This window comes from Mustela nigripes, chromosome 6 (assembly GCF_022355385.1).
Source record: "Mustela nigripes isolate SB6536 chromosome 6, MUSNIG.SB6536, whole genome shotgun sequence".
NCBI lineage: Eukaryota > Metazoa > Chordata > Mammalia > Carnivora > Mustelidae > Mustela > Mustela nigripes.
Genome location: NC_081562.1, coordinates 120,385,252 through 120,404,325, shown reverse-complemented (window position 1 = coordinate 120,404,325; position 19,074 = coordinate 120,385,252). Strand labels below are relative to the sequence as shown.

The 19,074-nt window shown below is 40.9% G+C and overlaps 1 protein-coding gene across 10 annotated transcripts in view; it reads left to right on the top strand.

Moving 5' to 3' along the window:
- The first annotated feature begins 1,380 nt into the window (after window positions 1-1,380).
- WAC (WW domain containing adaptor with coiled-coil) overlaps window positions 1,381-19,074 on the top strand; it is an 86,486-nt gene continuing 68,792 nt past the window's right edge. For 2 of the 10 annotated variants that reach the window (XM_059404107.1, XM_059404100.1), the window contains exons 1-3: window positions 2,293-2,804; window positions 3,234-3,271; window positions 4,845-5,057. In XM_059404107.1, coding sequence (XP_059260090.1) covers window positions 2,764-2,804; window positions 3,234-3,271; window positions 4,845-5,057 — 292 coding nt within the window. In that variant the 5' untranslated portion in view covers window positions 2,293-2,763. Of the gene's footprint in view, window positions 1,565-1,968; window positions 2,207-2,291; window positions 2,805-2,933; window positions 2,995-3,233; window positions 3,272-4,844; window positions 5,058-19,074 lie in introns of those variants that run through there. The other 8 variants (XM_059404108.1, XM_059404102.1, XM_059404106.1 and 5 more) reach the window with 7 other exon arrangements.

The following is a 19,074-nucleotide window of genomic DNA, read 5'->3' as shown; positions in this document are numbered from 1 at the left end:
CATATCCATGACTGCTATGCATACTGGTGATTACAAAATTTAAGGAGTAGGCAAATTTGCAAATATAGGATCTATAAATAATGAAGACTATATTGCCTCCTACAGTTTCCTCATTTGCTGCTTTTGATCAAGTGTAAAATATCAGGGGCACCTGGCTGGCTCAGTCGGTTGAACCTCTCTCTGCCTTGGGCTTTGGTAGTGATCCCAAGGTCTTGGGATTGATCCCCCACATCTGGCTCCCTGTTCTGGGGGAGGGGGTTGGGCGTTGTCTGCTTCTCCCTCTGCCTGCTGCTCCGCCTGCTTGTCCTCTGTGTCAAATTAAAAAAAAAACCTTATATATCAAAATTTCAGCACACCATTACCATCAAGAAATTAGTAATAATTTTGCTGCCAGTTTTCAAGAAGTTTCTATATAAAATGTATGTACTACTTTGTGTACTCTGCAAAGCTGCTATCTTGTCTTCTATGTGTTACAAAAGCGTTAGAAATTGCACCCTGATGGGTGGCTGGACGGTTCAGCCCCTCGGAGTTCAACTCTTGGTTTCAGCTCAGTGATCTCAGGGTCATGGTATCCAGCCCTGGGTGGGGCTCCCATCCGCAGGAATATGCTGGAAGAGTCTTTCCTCCATCTTCCTTCCCCTCTGCTCCTTCCTCCCCTCCCCCATGCTCTCTCCAAAAGAAATAAAATCTTAAATAAAAAAGAAATTGCACATAGGATTCTAGGTTTTTCATTTTTTCCCCATTTCAGTCATTGGCAGTCTTTTTAATTACCGATAGCTCATGGGGGCATTAAGTAGGCTTTCACTGGTTCTCGAAAACAGCAGTCAATTATCCTAACATCTGGCAGGTGGATGTGACAAACTAGGCTACGTAAACATTTCTGTCAATTGTGATTTCAGGGCCTCTTCCCCACATCATACCTTCTCTTCATTAGGCCCAGCAGGAACGTTAACTTGTGGGATACCAAATCAGTCGGTTCCTTTTTTGATACTGGTGTTTGGTGGGATCTTCTCTCTTCTGGCTTGTTTCCTCTTTTACCTTTTTCTTCTATGCAAAAATGTATTTACTTTATTGCAATCTTTTCGTTAAATTAGTGCTGCCGTATAAGGAATTTAGAGCCGGGGGGGGAAATCCCACCCGAGTATCCACCGCCACCCTTCCAGTAAAGCTTAATTTGGGGCGATATACTTGACTTTCCCCCTTTCCAATATGCCAACGCCCGTACTGTGCCCGCCGCGGTCTATAAAATCCAACTCGTCGCAGCTCCGCGTCGCACCCCCGGTGCCTTTATTCACATGCAGAACCTCCGACGCAATGAGCGCTCTTTCACCAAAAGGCTTCGGCGAGTTGGAGGAACTAGAAGAGAAAAATGGGAAATAAAGGAGAGGGTGGGGAGGACACAGCGGGGGGTGGGGGCGGGGGCGGGCGGAAAACAGGAAACAAGGATGAGGCGCTTCACCACCTTCCCCCAGTAACCCATTCCCGCTCGCGGTCGGCCTCGCTTTCCATTCACCGCCCGGAGCGGCGCTCCCGCCTCACGCCGCGCGCGGCCTTCCCGCATTCGGTAGGCGGCCCCCTTATCTGCGGCGTCTTTCCTCGCTCGGCAAGCTCGCCCTCCCGCACGCTTCTGGGGGTAAGACTTACTCCTAACGGGCGAGCTCCAGGCGGCCCCGGCCCCCCGAAGGCCGGCCGCCGGTCTGAGCCAAGTGCCCAGGCCCGGGCTCCGGCCGCCGGGAGCGGGCCGCACGGAGCAGCGGCGCGCTCCCCACCTCTCCGAGCGCAGCTGCCGTCGCTGCCGGCCGAGGAAGCGCCTCGGTACCCGCCCGCCAGCCGCCTCACCCGGGGTTTCCGACCACCCCGCCGGAGCCCCGAGGGGCGGGGGCGGGCGGCCGGAGAGCTCACCCAAGGGCACCCTCCCACCCCCGCGCCTCCGGGCGCACGCGCAGCAGCCGCAGCCGCCTTTATTTAGTCAGCGATGGCTCCTCTCGCGCCCCACCGTCCTCCTCCCGAAGGCGGCTCCCATCCCGCGCACCCCGGAGCCCCCGGGACCAGCCTCGAGCAGGTCCCCGAGCGGGACTATCCCTAAACTGGAAGGGCAGCGGCCGGACTTGGGCGTGAGGAAAAGAAGCGACAACCGGAAAGAGCTGACGGGTCGCGAGGAGGCGAGCCAGGCCTCAGAGGAAGAGGAAGGCCGGGCCGAGCCGAGGTTTGCCGAAGGCGGCGTTCCGGAGCCGCGCGGGGCGGGGAGGAAGGCAGAGGGTGGGAGAGGAGGGGCGCGGCGGAAACTGCCGAGGTTTTCCGAAGGCCGCGGCGTCCGAGTTGCCCGGATGTAGTTGGTGGAGCGGCAGCGGCGGCACCAGCGGCGGCGGCGGCGGCGGCAGGAGGCGGCGGCGAAGGACCAGGCAGCGGCGGCGACGGGGGGAGGAGGGGAGGAGGCGGAGGAGCAGGAGGAAGAGAAGGCGGAGGAGGCAGTAGCTCTCCGCGGGGCAGAGCCGGACGCGTCTTCTTGCCCCCCCTCCCCCCGTTCGCCGCTGCCGCCGTGTAGTTGGCGCGGCTGCCTGGGCTGAGAGTGAGCGTGGTGTCGGCGGAGGGAGATGGCCCGGGAACGCCGGCGCCAGTAACGGGGAGGTGCTGAGAGTCGCCGAGGGCGCGTCGGGCCCTGGTGCCGGTGCTGCCGCCCGCCCGCCGCCTGCGCGCCCGCCCGCCCGCCTCTCGCGGCCGCTCTCCCCCCTCCCCCGACACACACTCACAGGCCGGGCATTGATGGTAATGTATGCGAGGAAACAGCAGAGACTCAGTGATGGGTAAATTGTCTTTTCGTTTCGGGCCGGGCCGCAGCGCGGGCGGGGGGCGGTGGCGGCGGCGGCGGCGGCGGCGCGGGGAGGGGGGGCTGTTCCTCCTTATCTGGTGCTGGCTGAGCCGCCATTTTTGTTGTTAACCCTGATCCGGATCGGGCTGGGAGGAGGAGCAGCCGCGCGAGCAGGCGAGGACGGAGTGAGTGTGGAGGCAGCAGACGGCCGGGTTCTCGGCGTTTCGCCCTGGTTCCCGTCTTTCAGCCGGCTGTGTGTGTGCGGGGTGTGTGTGTGTGTGTGTGTGTGTGGGCTCGTTGCCGGTAGGTTTGGTAGGTCTCCCGCGGGGAGGGGCTCGGGGGAGGGGGGGGAACCCGTTTTCTTCCTACCCCCCCAGCCCCCACCGAGGTGTCTCATATCGCGTTCTCTCTTCCTGTTTTTCAGCTGTCACGACCGGAGGGGGGACTCGCAGCCTTACCAGGTACCAGCCGAGGCCGGGGTGGAGGGGTGGAGGGGTGGGTGGGGGGACGGAGGGGGAAGGGAGGAACTGCTACTCGAGCGCAGGCTTCAGAAGTCGCTACAGGCCCTTCGGTGCAACAAATCTGAAACTAGCACCGCGGGTCCCCTTAAAATTTTGTGTTTGGTTCTGTTAGCGCTCTCCAGCAACGTTTAGTGGCATATTTTGACAGGTGACTGGAGGAAGTTCAGGGTTTATTGTTTTATTTTATTTTATATTTTTTAAAGAAAAAAAAAAATCTAGCCAGGAAGGACCTAACTCGATCATTTCGGTGTGAAGGAATCGAAGAGATGAGATGATAGGTGATTTCTGAGCCATATTTATTGTATTTGGGAACTAAAAGTTAACGTAACGTTACTTAAGTTAGATGGAAAGCTTGAGAAGAAATAACTAATTGATTTTCAACTCTTAAATGAGTCTCCTAAACTATCCCTTCCCCATTTTAATTGTTTTTGGTGCAAATAGTTGAGTTACTAGTGAAAGAGCTTTTCTCTTTGTGAGAATTGAGATCTTTGAATACTTGGATAATTCGTTCCATGGTTAGAAGTCTTTTTATGGTTAATTCATTCTAGCATAGATGGTTCTAGGTAGGTAGGTTCTTTTTTGTTACTGCGGTTTCTGCATGTAAAGTTGGGATAAAAGTGGGCCTTGTTCTGAGGTGGAAATATCATAATTGGTTGGGAACTATCAGATGTCGCCAGAAATAACACTCTCCACTTTCTACATTTTAAAGGAATTAAAGGAATTTCTAAGCTGATAGTTAAGTTACCGGTTAGCATGAGTTCTTAAAGCTCAACTTAAAAATCGTAGGTCCTTTGATGTGTAAAACATTGTTCATTATGTTTGCATAGCCAGAAGATTAAACCCTGTTGAATCTACTTTTCTGGAACCTACTAATTAACACTGGTTTATTATGGTTGTCTTAAATGTGTATTAGAATCAAACTAAACCATTGTAAGGAAGTTCCATTAAATTATGTTAGAGATATCCACCAACATTTTTATACCTCGAAATTATTTTCAATACCTGTGCAAGAGTAGGTAAGTTAGATGTGAAAGGGGTTTTTTTGGATCAAAAATTGGTGAAACTGATGGTTGCTTTTTTGGGGGGGGGGGCTTAGGTTTGTAGAAACATGCTTATTCTTAATGTATACTTGTATCTGTGTGTATCAGTTGTAGAACACAAGGTTACATTAGTACTCAAGATGAAACTAGTACACTAGTTTCTACTTTGGATTAAACTTTGTTATTCCCAGAAAAATTTATTAAGGAATTAATGTACCAAGGTGTTTTATTTTTTTATTTTTTTGTAGTTAAAAAAAATAACTTAATGAAAAAAAATTTTTTTGACCTGATTGATTCAGGAAGTCTTAGACTTAGTCTTAGATACTTAGGTGTCTGAATAACTTAAAGGCAGAATTAGAAGTAGAAATTTTAATTTTATTGGTAGAAGTTCATAAACTGAAGTTAATATGCCAATTTTTATGATAAAGTCATCTAAGAAGTTTAAAGTTTCATTTTTTTCTCTCTTTTTTTGGGGGGGTGATGTTTTACAGGCACTTAAGTATTCATCGAAGAGTCACCCCAGTAGCGGTGATCACAGACATGAAAAAATGCGAGACGCCGCAGATCCTTCACCACCAAATAAAATGTTGCGGAGATCTGATAGTCCTGAAAACAAATATAGTGACAGCACAGGTCACAGTAAGGCCAAAAATGTGCATATTCACAGAGTTAGAGAGAGGGATGGTGGTGAGTAGCTTTTTTGATGAAACTTCCACATATACTTAATAGCTCTCTGTAAAATAGTAGGTTGCAGTGATATTTCCCTGTATGGTTGTGTCATCAAAATATTTTATTTCTGTCAATTCACTTAATAAACAGGTCACTCTAGAAATAAGGTATTGAGCTGAGCATCTTAAAATGGATACCAATGGCTTATAAGAGAATGTGTTTATGAATATAACTTACTAAATGCTTTGTTAACGATGAGAGAAATACAGGACATTTTTCCAAGAAAAGAACTTTATCACCTTTTCAAGTAAAGTCTTCAATTTATTTGACTCCATTTGAGATTCTTAGGTTTAAATTTATTTTTATAAGGAGTTCAAATGTGATTCTTACTGATAAGTTATGAATTTAAAAGCTTAGTATGGTTTTGAGATCGTTTACAAGCTAAAAAAATGACCTGTGATCAGAAAATTCTTTTGGGTTTTTGTTGTTAGCATTTAAAATGTTGTTTTCCGTATTCTCCAGGATTTTATTAGTGTAATTTTTATACTGTGTTCATACAGACATTCAACTTTTTAAAAGTTAGTCTCCTTTCTTTTGTATAGTGCTGTTATTCAGTTATTACCCTGCCTCAAGCTCTTTGTGCTAGGAGGCTAAGAAAAAGTAAACACATTCTGTAACTATTTGCCTAGAATTTACCAAAAAATCAGATTTTAAGTCTAAAGCATGTATTGAGGCACAAACTATTTTCACTGCAGTAAGTAAAACATTGTGTTTTTTCCCCACTATAAGATCTTCTATTGATTATGTTTGAGATACATATATACAACAATTGTGCTTTCGGAAGCTTCTAAGGAAACTCAGATGAGTGCCATGTGGCTTTCTGTCCATGAGCTTCTCAATGCTTTGTTCACTTTTTAAAAATAGCCTGCATCTTCTGGTCCTCTTTTTCTGCCTCTTAGGATGGAGATAATTTTTATTCCGTGAAATCCAATAATCAGAAACACAGGTCTCCTCTGTCCATAGTTACTGGGTTGAGGAAATTAATAATGGTCAGAAGATAGCATTGAAATGAAAGAATCTTGGTGCTGTATGGAAGGGGGATACAGTTCTGTTGAATATAGCTATAACTTTGTGCTACTTACGCAGATAAATTAATATTTTGTATATAACCAGTAGGAGGTGGGTTTGGTTATTGAATTGTTAAAAGTTCTTTGATGGCAAAATTACTTAAACTATTAATATTTTTAATTTTGTGGGTAAATTTTCTAGTGTTAGGGTTCGAGATGATACTATTTTCGGTTATTCTTCTATAGTGAATTTCATTTTAAATGTTAGCTCTTGGAAGGCAGGTGCTGTTTGCATTGTACTCTGCTTTATTTTTAAAATTTTGGTAATTGTGACAGAATAGGATGCGGTACTTAATCTCCTTACAGATAAGTATCTTGAGTTTTCTTTTAGTGATTGTGATCTTGTTCCTCTGTGTCCAGATCTGGGAAGAAGTCAGTTTAGGCACCCTGGGAAAGTTCTGTAAATGCTTTCTTCGAACATTCACAGTTAACCATACCTGATAATTCTTTTACAAATGAAATAACCCCAAGACTATTCTGTGGCTTATTCATTCAACAAACACAGGGCAACAATTTTACGGTATTCCTGAAAGGAAAGATAAAATGTCATCCTGGCCTTGAGAAGCTAGTTTGAAGGGCTTTGACTCTTGGCCAGCTAGTGGTGGTTCTAGCTGCTAACTTTTTCTGTACTCCTTTTTTTTTCTTTCCAATTTTGATTTTAATTTTGCTTCCTATATGAACTCTGTGTACTTACTTCTAGGCTTTTAGTTTTCTTTCTGTTTGCATCTGGTTGCTGATGGTTCATTTGTAAGAGACTTCTAATTTTTCTTATACAGTCATTTGCTAAGTTAGGCCCCACTTTCTGATTTGCTTTTTAACTGTTTATCTGCCTCCCTCTGGAACCTTTTAACTAGTAAAATAGCTCCATTTCTAGCTACCACTTCTGGTATGCCTGACTGCCGTATTCCTTAATTATGATGTATGAGTAGTAATAAATACGAAATAGAGATCTCCATCCCGGAGTTTGGAGTGTCTGTTAAGATGTGAAGTGGTCATTCTTTCCTCATTTAATACTTATTAGTCTTTATTCACTGGCTCCCATATTTTCTTTTATCGCTGATATATGTTTGAAACTTGATTTTTTAAAGTGTGTAAGTATGATTTTTTTTACAGCCATTTGTGTTCTTTTAGATTTTTAGATAAATTGTGATATATATGAGTATTTGTATATGTAAAGTCAGAACCATTTCCCGAAGTTCAGCACAGTGAGTTGGATTATCAGTGCACCCGTGTAAGTAACTTAATTTAAAAACAGGTTATGGGACACCTGGTTAACTCTGTCAATTTGACTCTTGATTTCAGCTCAGGTCACGTCTCAGGGTTGTGAGAGCCAGCCCCACGTTGGACTACAACACTGGGTGCGGAGCCTGCTTAAGATTCATTCCCTTTTCCGCACCTTCCCCCTCTCCCTCTTTAAAAAAAACAAAAACAAAATTCTGGGTGCCTGGGCTGCTCAGTTGGTTAAGTGTCTGCCTTTGGCTCAGGTCATGAGCCCGGAGACCTGTGATTGAGTCCCACATTGGGCTCCCTGCTCAGTGGGGAGTCTACTTCTCTCTCTCCTCCCCTTTCATGCTCTCTCTCTCTCAAATAAATAAAATCTTTAAAAAACAAACAAACAAACAAAAACCACAACAAAAATCCTGTAGAGGCCCCTGGGTAGCTCAGTGGGATCTCAGGGTTCCAGGATCGAGCCCTGCATTGCACATTTCGTTGGGCTCTCTGCTCATCGGGGAGCCTGCTTCCCCCCTTTCTCTGCCTGCCTGCTTGTGATCTCTGTCAAATAAATCTTTCAAAAAAAAACTATTGAGAACAGGATACTGTATTGTTTATTGGTCTAATATCAAATACATTATTTTCATTTTAGGGTTTAATTTTTTTTACTTTTTTTTTTTTTTTAAAGATTTTATTTATTTGACAGATCACAAGTAGGCAGAGAGGCCAGTAGAGAGAGAGGGAAGCAGGCTCCCCGCTGAGCAGAGAGCCCAATGTGCAGGCTTGATCCCAGGGCCCTGGAATCATGACCTGAGCCGAAGGCAGAGGCTTTAACCCACTGAGCCACCCAGGCGTCCCCATTTTGGGGTATAAAAAAAAGACCTTAAGACTTTAGTAAATGTTTACTACCTTAAGAGCCTATGTGATCTATAACTTTTTATTTATTTATTTATTTATTTATTGTGACTTGCATTTTACAAAGCTGGTTAAACAAATGTGGGACTCAAAATCAAGGTTGGGCTTCACTGGCATCTGTCTACACCACAGTGTATTTTTTACATTGATGACTAGATTTCTTTTATGGCACATTGGCATTGGAAAGTGCCCGTTTGGAAGTAATGTATAAAAGGACTTCAAGTAATTTATTAGGAAACGTAAAAGCAAGGAGGTTTGTCAGTTGTAGAAATCTTTAGTTTAAAAAAAGACTTACTACAGGGGAACCTGGATGGCTCAGTCGTTAAGCAACTGCCTTCCGCTCAGGTCACAACTCTGGGGACCTGGGATCGAGTCCTGCATTGGACTCCTTTCAGGGCTGGCTGAGAGGAGCATCTCTGGCTCCTTGCTTAGCAGGAAGCCTGCCTCTCCCTCCCCCCCTCACTCTGCTTGTATTTCTTCTCTTGCTGTGTCTCTGTCAAATAAATAAAATCTTACAGTATGTATGATTTAGAGAATTAGATTTTGTCCTTTTTGGATTTATTAAAGAGAACGTAGGTTATTATAATTTAAGGGATGTTACATGAGTATAAGTTAAACGATTCTTTAACTTGGTGAATCAAGTTATTCTTATATATTTGGGAGTTATTTGCAAAACAGTCTTCTAAAAAAAATAATCAGAAAGTAAGAATCTTAGGTACAATCATTAGGTCTGTTTTTATAGCTTAAACACGTTTTTAAAAGTGCAGCTGACATCCAAACCGCAGAAGTATGAGCATACAGTACGTGTTGAATTTGTACTCATGGAATTTTAAAAACACTTTCTCTTAACTTACTGAAGTATGTTTTTTTGAGGACTTGTTTTAAATGATGATTTTACCCACATAACTTTAAGAATGATGATAGTACAGATCAGTTTAGGAATGAAGGTATCTTTACAAAGATTCTGGAAAGCTGTTCCACAAAACTTAAACCTCTGGGGGGGTTGTCCCATTTTTCACATCCCTTTCAGAACTATTTGTAAGAAACTTATTATAAGATACATTTGGAATACTTGTCAGAAATCTCTTTTTGGGGGGAGATAGCTTAACTCAGTTGACTCCTTGAAAAATACTCTTCATTGGTTCCCTGAGCATTTATTTAGATATCTTCGAGTACAAAGTAAAATTGCTTTTAGTGGTTTTAGTAACCATTGTTTCTACAGACTTGAAAAAATTACTAGCGTGCATAGTAAAAGTTTTTATCTTGTTTTGTCATTTAGCCATATTTGGAGATATTTGGAAATGTATTTTCATCTAATTTTCAAACAAAAGATACTATGTAACATTAGAAGAAATCGTTCTGTAGGGACTATTTGGGGATAATTGGTGCTTTTATAGTTTTTAAAATATAATTTAAGAATGTTTGAATCTCTTCACCTTGGGTGATAGGCTGATATTTGTGTAATATGCACAGCTTTTGGTTCTTCAGGCAACTTTATGCTTTGAATAAAATGAAATATGTTTTGCATTTGTAATGCTAGAAAGCCTTATAAAAATTAACAGTCACATTTGATCCTCCTGTTGCTCTTGGAAGGTAGAATAGATAAATCATCCGTTTTACAGTTTTACAAATGAGTGAAAATTTACTTGTGTAAAATTGAACAAATAGTGGCAGATCTGATTCTAGAAATTGGTATTCTCTGGTAAATTGTTTACAGTGTCAGGAGACATCTAGGCATATCGATAGCTTATTTGGTGGGTTTTTACTGTAGCACGAATTAAAGTCATATCCTCTTGTATCTTGATGCTTTCACCCAACTTCCTTGGTGGTTGTGTCTTAACTTAGTCCTTAACAAAGCCATAGCATTGACATTGGCACTATATGTGTGTGTAGTTTTGAACCAAGATAGCACATCAGTGTTTTACTTTTTAAGTGAGTTTGAACATGAAAGTGTGCCAATATTTTCGTTTGGAAGCAGCCATTTTTCTCAGGCCTTCATATTCAGACATTTGTACTCAGAGCAACTTGGGAGATTTCATACAGAAGCTAAAGTTTACTAAAAGCTTGGATTTCAGTCCAGTGAAATAGGAGATATTACGTATTTTTATTGACCGGTGCTTTATAATAAGATAATAGGCAGATATGTTTGCCTTGGATCTCCATAGTTCACTTAAAGACCACAGGAAATAGCTATTCCATTTCAAGAGAAACAGAATAAGCTTGGCAGGTTAGCGGTCCTTATATTTCAGTTTTTGTTTTAAGAAAATACATACATACACCCTAGACATATATGCATGTATTTGAACACATCCATCATTTGTCTTAATCATCACTTTTTAACATTTTTGTTGTTGTTTTTTTAAAAGATTTTTATTTATTTATTGGACAGAGAGATCACAAGTAGGCAGAGAGAGAGGAGGAAGCAGGCTCCCCGTTGAGCAGAGAGCCTGATGCGGGGCTCGATCCCAGCACCCTGGGATCATGACCTGAGCCGAAGGCAGGGGCTTAATCCACTGAGCCACCCAGGCGCCCTGACATTTTTGTTGTTTTTAAAGAGATGGTTGGTTATATATTGTTACTGATACAGTGGTATTTCTTTTTTTTTTTTTTTAAGATTTTTATTTATTTGACAGATCACAAGTAGGCAGAAAGAGAAGGGAGGCGGGCTCCCCGCTGAGCAGAGAGCCCGATGCAAGGCTTGATCCCAGGATCCTGAGATCATGACCTGAGTGGAAGGCAGAGGCTTACCCACTGAGCCATCCAGGCACCCCTCACCTTGATCTTCTAAGGCAGTCTTAATTGAACTGTTTTTTAGTTGTGCAAGATATATTTAAAATATTTGGTATACCATACTAAGGATTTTTGGCCCATAATTCACAGAAAACTAGATTATTTCAATGTTAAGTGTTTGCTCATTGCCTTCTGTTGTGCAGAATGGTTGTGTATGTAGATTATCATTTTGTTATGATACTGGAAAGAGGGAAGTAGCAATGAATTGGGGCGTCTTTACAGGGATTCTGTATGTAGGACCACATCTGTAACTGTTCTGCTTCTGGAACTCTACTAAGTATTGGAGACACTATTCGTTAATCATTTCAAAACCAGTTATGTAGGTCTTGGAAATGTCTCAGAAGAGTCTCTTTTCTACTTCTTTATGGGATGCTTCATAATTTTGAAAACGCTTTTATACTGTTTTTCATCTGATCCCAGAACAACCCTTTGATGAAGATTTTTCCTGTTTAAATGGGAATACTTCGGACTGTTAATTGAAGGTAGAGCCAGGGTGTTATATATAGCTAAAAGCCTAGCTTTCCAGTTTTAGCAATTAATAGTAGCTTAAATACTTCACTTGGATTGTAGTTAAAACCACTTCTCAGTGCTTCAAATACAACCATTCAAATACAACTATTATACTCCTAGCTACCACATTCTCTTACCAGGACTCTGCAGAAGCCTTCGAATGGTGTTCTTTTTTGCATCACAGAGTTACTTCCCCCACGCAGTCCACAGTGGTCCAGTTAAAATGCCAGTCAGCTCACATCACTCTTTTTCTGAAAACCATCCAGTGACTCCCTGTTGTTAGGAAGGCGTATAAAAGACCCTGTGTAACGTGGTGTCTGGGTGTTTCTTTAGCTTCCTCACCTACCACTCTTGTCCTGGTTTGTGCTGCCCTGTCCATTCTGGCATTAGAGAAAGAAGTTGTTTTTTGTTTTTTTGTTTTTTTTTTGTCTCAAGAGTACTGCATTTTATGCTCCTCTCTAGAACATTCATCTTTTTGTGTGTCCTTCTGGTGTGCTCTTCAGTGATGTGCTTAAATGTCACCATCTCCCAGGGGCCATTCCTGTCCTTCCTGATGACTCTGAAATAGCCATGTCCATCACTTTCTGTCCTTTTCACTGAGTATTGTGCCTTGTACTTCATAGGACTAGTGTGTTCCTGAAAGTCATCATGCTATGCAAAATCCCACCACAGGATTTACGGAAAAAATGTAGTTAGGGGCACATGAAAGAGACAGGAATCCAACGAAAATCATAGCATGACATATTAAATGATTAAGGAGTACAATTACAGTTCAGTAAACATAGTACTTTATGTTCATAAAGACCTGAAATGAGCTTGTGGGAGGTGGGCATCTTCTGAAAGGGCTGCAGCTTGTGAGTTGCTCTGAAGTGATGGAGGGAGGGGTATCTGAACCCTCTGAAAGTTGTTAAACTAACTGTGGATGGATATGATTCATAACTCATAGGATGAATTGAGGTAGCTGGCAGATGTTTGGGGTGTGTGCCTTGTAAATCCTATGTAGCTTGGTTCGTCTGGGTACAGCTAGTGTTTCTCACAGGTGAAACTGCTGATAAGTGGGAAATTTGTGTTCTGCTCAGATAATTTCTTGATTTATCAATAGTGCTGGAACAAATGTGCATTTTTCAAATACAGGTGTTAATAGCTGAACTGATTATATTTCAGCTTTTCTTTGCTTGTCTTCTGTGGAATATACTCTACCAGAAAGAACAGGGATTGAATTTATTTTGTTAACTTGTCTTACTCTTGCATAGAAGAGTGCCTGACATCTTGTAGCATTTCAGTAAATGGGTGGCTAGAATAATACTGGAATTGTTACTATGATTTAGGGAAATGAAATTGTAGTTTTCTGGAACAGTGCTTCTGAAACTTGAATGTGTAGAATATTCACCTGGGGATCTTGGCCAAAATGCATATTCTAGTTAATGTGAGCCACCAACACAAATTACATGTGTGGTTTTCTAGTAGTTCTGCTGAAGTAAAAGTAAAGCAAAATTAATTTTAGTGTGTTTTATAACCTGGTATGTCCAGAATATCATTTCAACATGTACTTGATATTTTTAAAGCTATTAATAAGATTCTTTACCCCCCCCGCCCCCATAAAGTCTTTGAAATCCAGTATTCTACACTTTGTAGCACCTTTCAGTTTGGACTAGCCACGTTTCATGTGCTTCCTTGCTATATGTAGTTAGTGGCTATTGATTGGACAGCACAGTTCTGGAGGATATGAAGACTGTTGGTCTAGCTTTACACATACCTCCCTATTTCCCTAAAATTTTTCATATGCCTGATTTCTGAAATACCATGTAAATGCAAGGTATGGTTAGAGTTCATGAATCCTTGAACTATACAGTGCTCTTGTACTACAATTTTTCTCTGGTAGGACACATTTATCATAGAAAAATTAGAGAAAGGAGGAAAATAAAACTGCCTTAAATCCTGTCATTTGGAGTTAAAATAGTTATCATAAGACACTTACTGTTCTGAAATATCAGAAAGATTTTATAAATAGCTTTTCCAGAATTTTTATTAAAATGGTTTCATATTCTGTTATGCTTTTTCTTGGGGTTTTAATATTTGTGTAGTGGGTTCAGTGGACACTTAGTATGGATAGTATCAGAGGACTGAGTAAGAATACTTTCTAGTTGATTCTTAGATACTGCTACTTCTTTCTATTCTTAACAATGTATTGAAGTCTTTCAGCTAGATTGATGTTTAAATCTAATCTCTGATACTTCTAGCTCGGTACACTACAAAATCTGAGTTTCTGTGTCCACTCCCTTAGGATTGTTGTGGAAATTATGCATCTAAAACGCTTTGAAAGCACATAGCTAAGTGCCTGGACTGTGACACCCTAAATGATTAGGTTTACTCTTTTTCCTGTGACTAAGTTAGTATCAGGTCAGCCACTATAGGTCTCAAACTATTCTTTATAGAGTTAGGAAGGAAAACACTGGGTATTTCGGTTGCCAAACTGAAGAGCCTGGCAAGTGAGAGCTACATGAAGGGGGCTCCAGGGCAATTCTGACTTGGTGCCTGCTCAAGCCCAGGATCCCACAGTTCAGAAGATTTTTAGAATACATGTAAGGATAATTTCCTCCAGATTTGGCTGCTTTGTTGGAATCACCTGAGAAGCTTTTAAAATGACAGGTACTTTGACTCCCTCTGAATTACCATGAGTCAGAGCAGTAGGGGATATAGCCTAGAAAACTGAATTTTTAAATACAGATTTATTTTAGATACTTAATAAACCCGCAGGTCTAGGGAGAGTACATGGAAGAGGAGGAGGATCTCTTTGAGTGTGGGGCATTACAAAATTTTATCATTCGGGATCTAGAAGTCTAGTGAGGTGGTTTGCCAGATCATATGTTAATGTGTTGCATTTTAAATAATTTTCTTCTCTTTGATCTTCTTTCCTGATTTATAGATTATATAGTTTGTATGTAGTTACACATTACATAGCTAACTTAGTATCCTGTGGCACAGACATCTAATACCCCACTGTAGAACTAATTCTGGACAGTAGAGAAGTTTCTAACTGGTATCAGCAACTGGCAGACCAGTGAAATATATTTGGGTAGTATCAGGAGCTGTTGCTATTACTTTTTAGATAAAGAGCGGTCTCTGGCACTCTGTATCCTCCTCCTCCCCACCCCCACCCTCCTAGTCCCTGTGCTTTTCTGTTGTCTTGAGACTGTTGAGTAGTAAACTTCTTTTAGTTTTTGTTTGAAAAATAGGTTTCATCTGTTAGTAGTATACTGAGGCTGATTTTAGGTGTTAACAAATCATTTTCTTTAAGTAGATTTGTGAAGAATAATTTTGCAGACTCTTCCAACTTCATAAAAATGTGTGCGGGTTGATCATGAGAACACTGCTTGTAATAGGAAAAAGCTAGGAGGTTGCACAGTATGATAGGGTGCAGGAAGTAGGGTTTTCCAGTGCCTGGGTGGCTCAGTCGGTTTGGTGTCTACCTTGGGCTCAGGTCATCCAGGGATGCAGTCTCACATCAGGCTGCCTGCTTGGTGGGCAGTCAGCTTCTCCCTCTACTCATTCCCCCTGCTTGTGTGCATGCATATGAGCTCTGTCAAATAAAAGCTAAAAAAAAAAAAAAAATCGTGTTCTTCACTACTTTTCTGTAGCGTTTTCTGTGGTGGTTTGGTTCAGTTTCTGTTCCTGCTGCTTTTTGGCTCTTTACCAGGGTTTTAAAGCAGTTGTATTTAATACTCTGTGCATAAATATATGAGTCTCTAAATCATGGGACATTTAAATTACAAAAAATACTAAGGGTTAAGTCACAAAGCTGTACTTAGTGAAACTATAGACTAACCTTAATTTTTTGTTTTTGTGTAATTATGATAGTTTCCTTTTGATATAACTGTTAAATGTCAGTGTTGATTATTTTGGAAAAACAGGACAAAGTGCTTAACCTTCAAAATCTCCCCATTGATTTGGGCCAGTTTTGTTACTACCTTGACAAGAAGTGGGTGAGTCCCAGACACTGACTCATATGTAGGGATGTTCTTGATTTCTTGGGAAGAACAGGCTTCAGAATGCAGCATGCATTTTAGTATTGCGATATTTAAACTGATTTTCAGTACAGACATTAGGAGGTGGAAAACTTACCTTACTGTTTAATTAATTTAGTGTATTAGTTGATTTTCATTGTAACTATAAAAGTAGCTCATGGAAAGTCTTAAAATAAATGTGGTCAGTCTTGAGCAGGAGAACTGTTGAGAGCTGTTACTTCTGCCTGTTTAATTGACTTCGTCAGCACGTTATTAGCATAGTTAAGGAAGCTACCTGCCCCCAATGCTCTTGCACATTGGCATATTACACATTTAGGATTTGAAATGGTTGTCTTTTATGCTGATTTTGGGCACATTAGCTAACTTTTGGTTATATAAAGCCATATGTTACTAGCATTGATTGTGGTTAGGATTTGGATTAAGATGGTGGAAGTAGAATTTAAAGAGAATTATAGTTGATATGAGTAGTTTGATATCATAATGTTTAGAAATGCTAAGGAAGAGCTCAAGCTTGAACCTGATACACTGGGAAAATCCAAGATACTGGGCATGGGAGCCTACAAAGTTAGATTTTAGACATGTTATTACTGGGTACTTCTGTTGGCTTTTATTATCCTGTTTAGAATTTTGCTATATGGGAACCACCATACCAAAATTTCACTAATGTGGGCACTTCTCATTTTTGTTTTGATAACATAGAATGGTTACGTTAAAAACATCTTACATTATCTATTTTAAAACAAAAAGGTTGCTTTAATTTTTATAAAATCAGTAGGACATTATCCAAAGAGAAAACAATTACAATGAAAACATGTTCAGGGTAGTCATTATACATTCCTACTAACTGCATGTTGTATTTCTTCATTAAAATTAGAACAGCTGGGCACCTGGGTGCCTCAGTTTGTTGAATGTCTGCCTTTGGCTCCAGTCTTGGTCCTGGGGTTCTGGGGTCAGGGAGTCTGTTGCTTACCCTGCATCCCGCAGCCCAGCTTGTGCTCACAGTCTCCATCTCAAATAAATAAATAAATAATTAGGACAGCAGTGTTGATGAAAGGTAGAATATACGATTCTGCTGCAGCCCTTCGCTATAGTTTTATATGAAGTTAAATCATACAATATTGCTGTTCTGTAAGTAAAAAAAAAATCTCAGTTTCATGTGGTTCCACCTAAATTATAACAGATTTGTAGCATATTCTGCTTCTTGTTAGGGCAGTCCCCTTGTTTTTCAAAAACATCTAGATGTATTTATTTATTTATTTATTTTTAAAGTTTTTTTTTTTTTTTTTTAAGATTTTATTTATTTATTTATTTGACAGAGATCACAAGTAGGCAGAGAGACAGGCAGAGAGAGAGAGAGAGGGGAGGAAGCAGGCTCCCTGCTGAGCAGAGAGCCTGATGGGGGATTCGATCCCAGGACCCTGAGATCATGACCTGAGCCAAAGGCAGAGGCTTAACCCACTGAGCCACCCAGGCGCCCCTCTAGATGTATTTAAATACATTTTCTTGCCTCGATAATTTTTTTTAATGTTTATTGCCAAAGGTAGGCATCCATATAAAGTGTATTGTGTTGATAATGTAACATTTTTGTTCCCGACTTTAATGGGTATACTAATATAGTTTCACCTTGGAGAATACTGCTTTTAACTTTTTTGGTAGATATTTTATTAAGACAGACATTTTCCATTTCCTAGTTTGCCAAGAGTTATTTATCAGGAATGAATCTTGAATCTTAGCTTTTTGTGTAACTGTTAAGAAAGATGCTCATATGGTTCTTTTTCAGTTTACTAATATAATAAATTACCAACAGATTTTTTTTTTAAGATTTTATTTGTCAGAGAGAGAGGGAGAACACAGGCAGAGCAGCAGGCAGAGGCAGAGAGAGAAGCAGTTATGATTTAAAGATGGTTCAGCTCATGATCCCCCCGGGTCCTGGGATCCCTGGGATGGAGTCCCGCATTGGGCTCCCTGCTCTGCAGGGGATTCTGTTTCTCTCTCTGCCTGTTGCTCCCCCTGCTTGTGCTCTCTCTCTCTTGCTGTCTCAGTCTCTCTTGGCTTATTTGCTTATTTTATTTATTTATAAAATCTAAATTTAAAAAGTGTTCATTTCACCTATTGAAAGTTTTATTTTGGACAGTCTGCTTTTTTAAAAACCTACAATTTTATGAATCTGAATCAGTAGAAATATTCTAGGAATTTAAGTTATATCTTCGTTTTTTTTCCATGTCAAATGTATTTCCTCAGAAGGTTTTCTCTTTGAGTTTGGTGCTTCCACATTATTGGGTTCCACAGACGTTTGCTGTTTGTAGTTGACTTTTTGCACTTGGGAATGAGAGTCTAGGTTAGCCACTGTTTCGTAGAACGTTTGTGTGGTTGAAAATGTAGAAAGTCTGAGCTGTTCATATGGTAGCCACTAGGCACATGTGCTCAATTGAACATTTCAAATGTGGCAAGTAGAACTACGAAATTCAGGTTTTAATGTTAATTAATTTAAATTTAGCCTGTTGCTATTAAGCTGCTTCTCTCCTCACTTGAGCTTCTTTTTTTGAGGCTGCTAATGATCTCTGGTTAACATAAGTCCACTTTCAGTTCATAAGTTGTTTGAATGATTTTTCCTTTGATGGATGTATATATGTAGGTATGTGTGTATACATACATCTTATGATGCCAGTTTTCTGTTCTATGCTGTTTTCATCTCATTACCTGCACTGAACACGTCGTATTCCCTGCGGTGTTGTCCCTGCTGCTGCTTTTTCTTTAAATCCTACCCTTTGGTATCTAGGGCCACTTGTCCTTTTGCTTACTCAGCATGTTTGATATGGCATCCCATAGAAAACTTTCCTTAAAATCTGTTCTGAATTGATTATTCTGGTGTTACTGCTTCTAGGAAGTCATCCTCGATTTCCTTTTCCTTTACTTCTATCTTCAGAGGGGAATTCTAGACCTAATTGTCCTCTTAATGATTGCAGCATCATTTTAACAGATCTTTTGTTTATTAATTCCTTATGCATTGCTGTCTGAGTAAAAACTTTTTAGACAAAATTTAAACCTACTGTTCTCTTCATTAACCACTGATACTTTTTTGGCAACATAATTGTCTCTAAATATATGATTTTTCTCCTTCCTCACGTATCTGATTGGGAAATATTCCTGTCTGGTGTACTTCGAGGACACAAATGAAAAGGAAACACTGTTACGTTCACACCAGAATCTGACATTTCGGAATAGATTTTTTTGCTTATAAATACAGCTTGAAAATTTGAAGAATTTAAAATCATCTGAGTCATCCTTGCCAGGAGTCCAAACTTCATCCCACCCACCCTCTCTCTCTACTACTGTCAGGTAAATCTACCTCCCCAGTCCTAGAACATCAAATTGCTGTTGCCCTCCTGTATGCTTTCAAAGCTAAAACTGTCCTTTGTCCTACCACATTTTTTTTTCTTGGCAAGCCTCTGAATC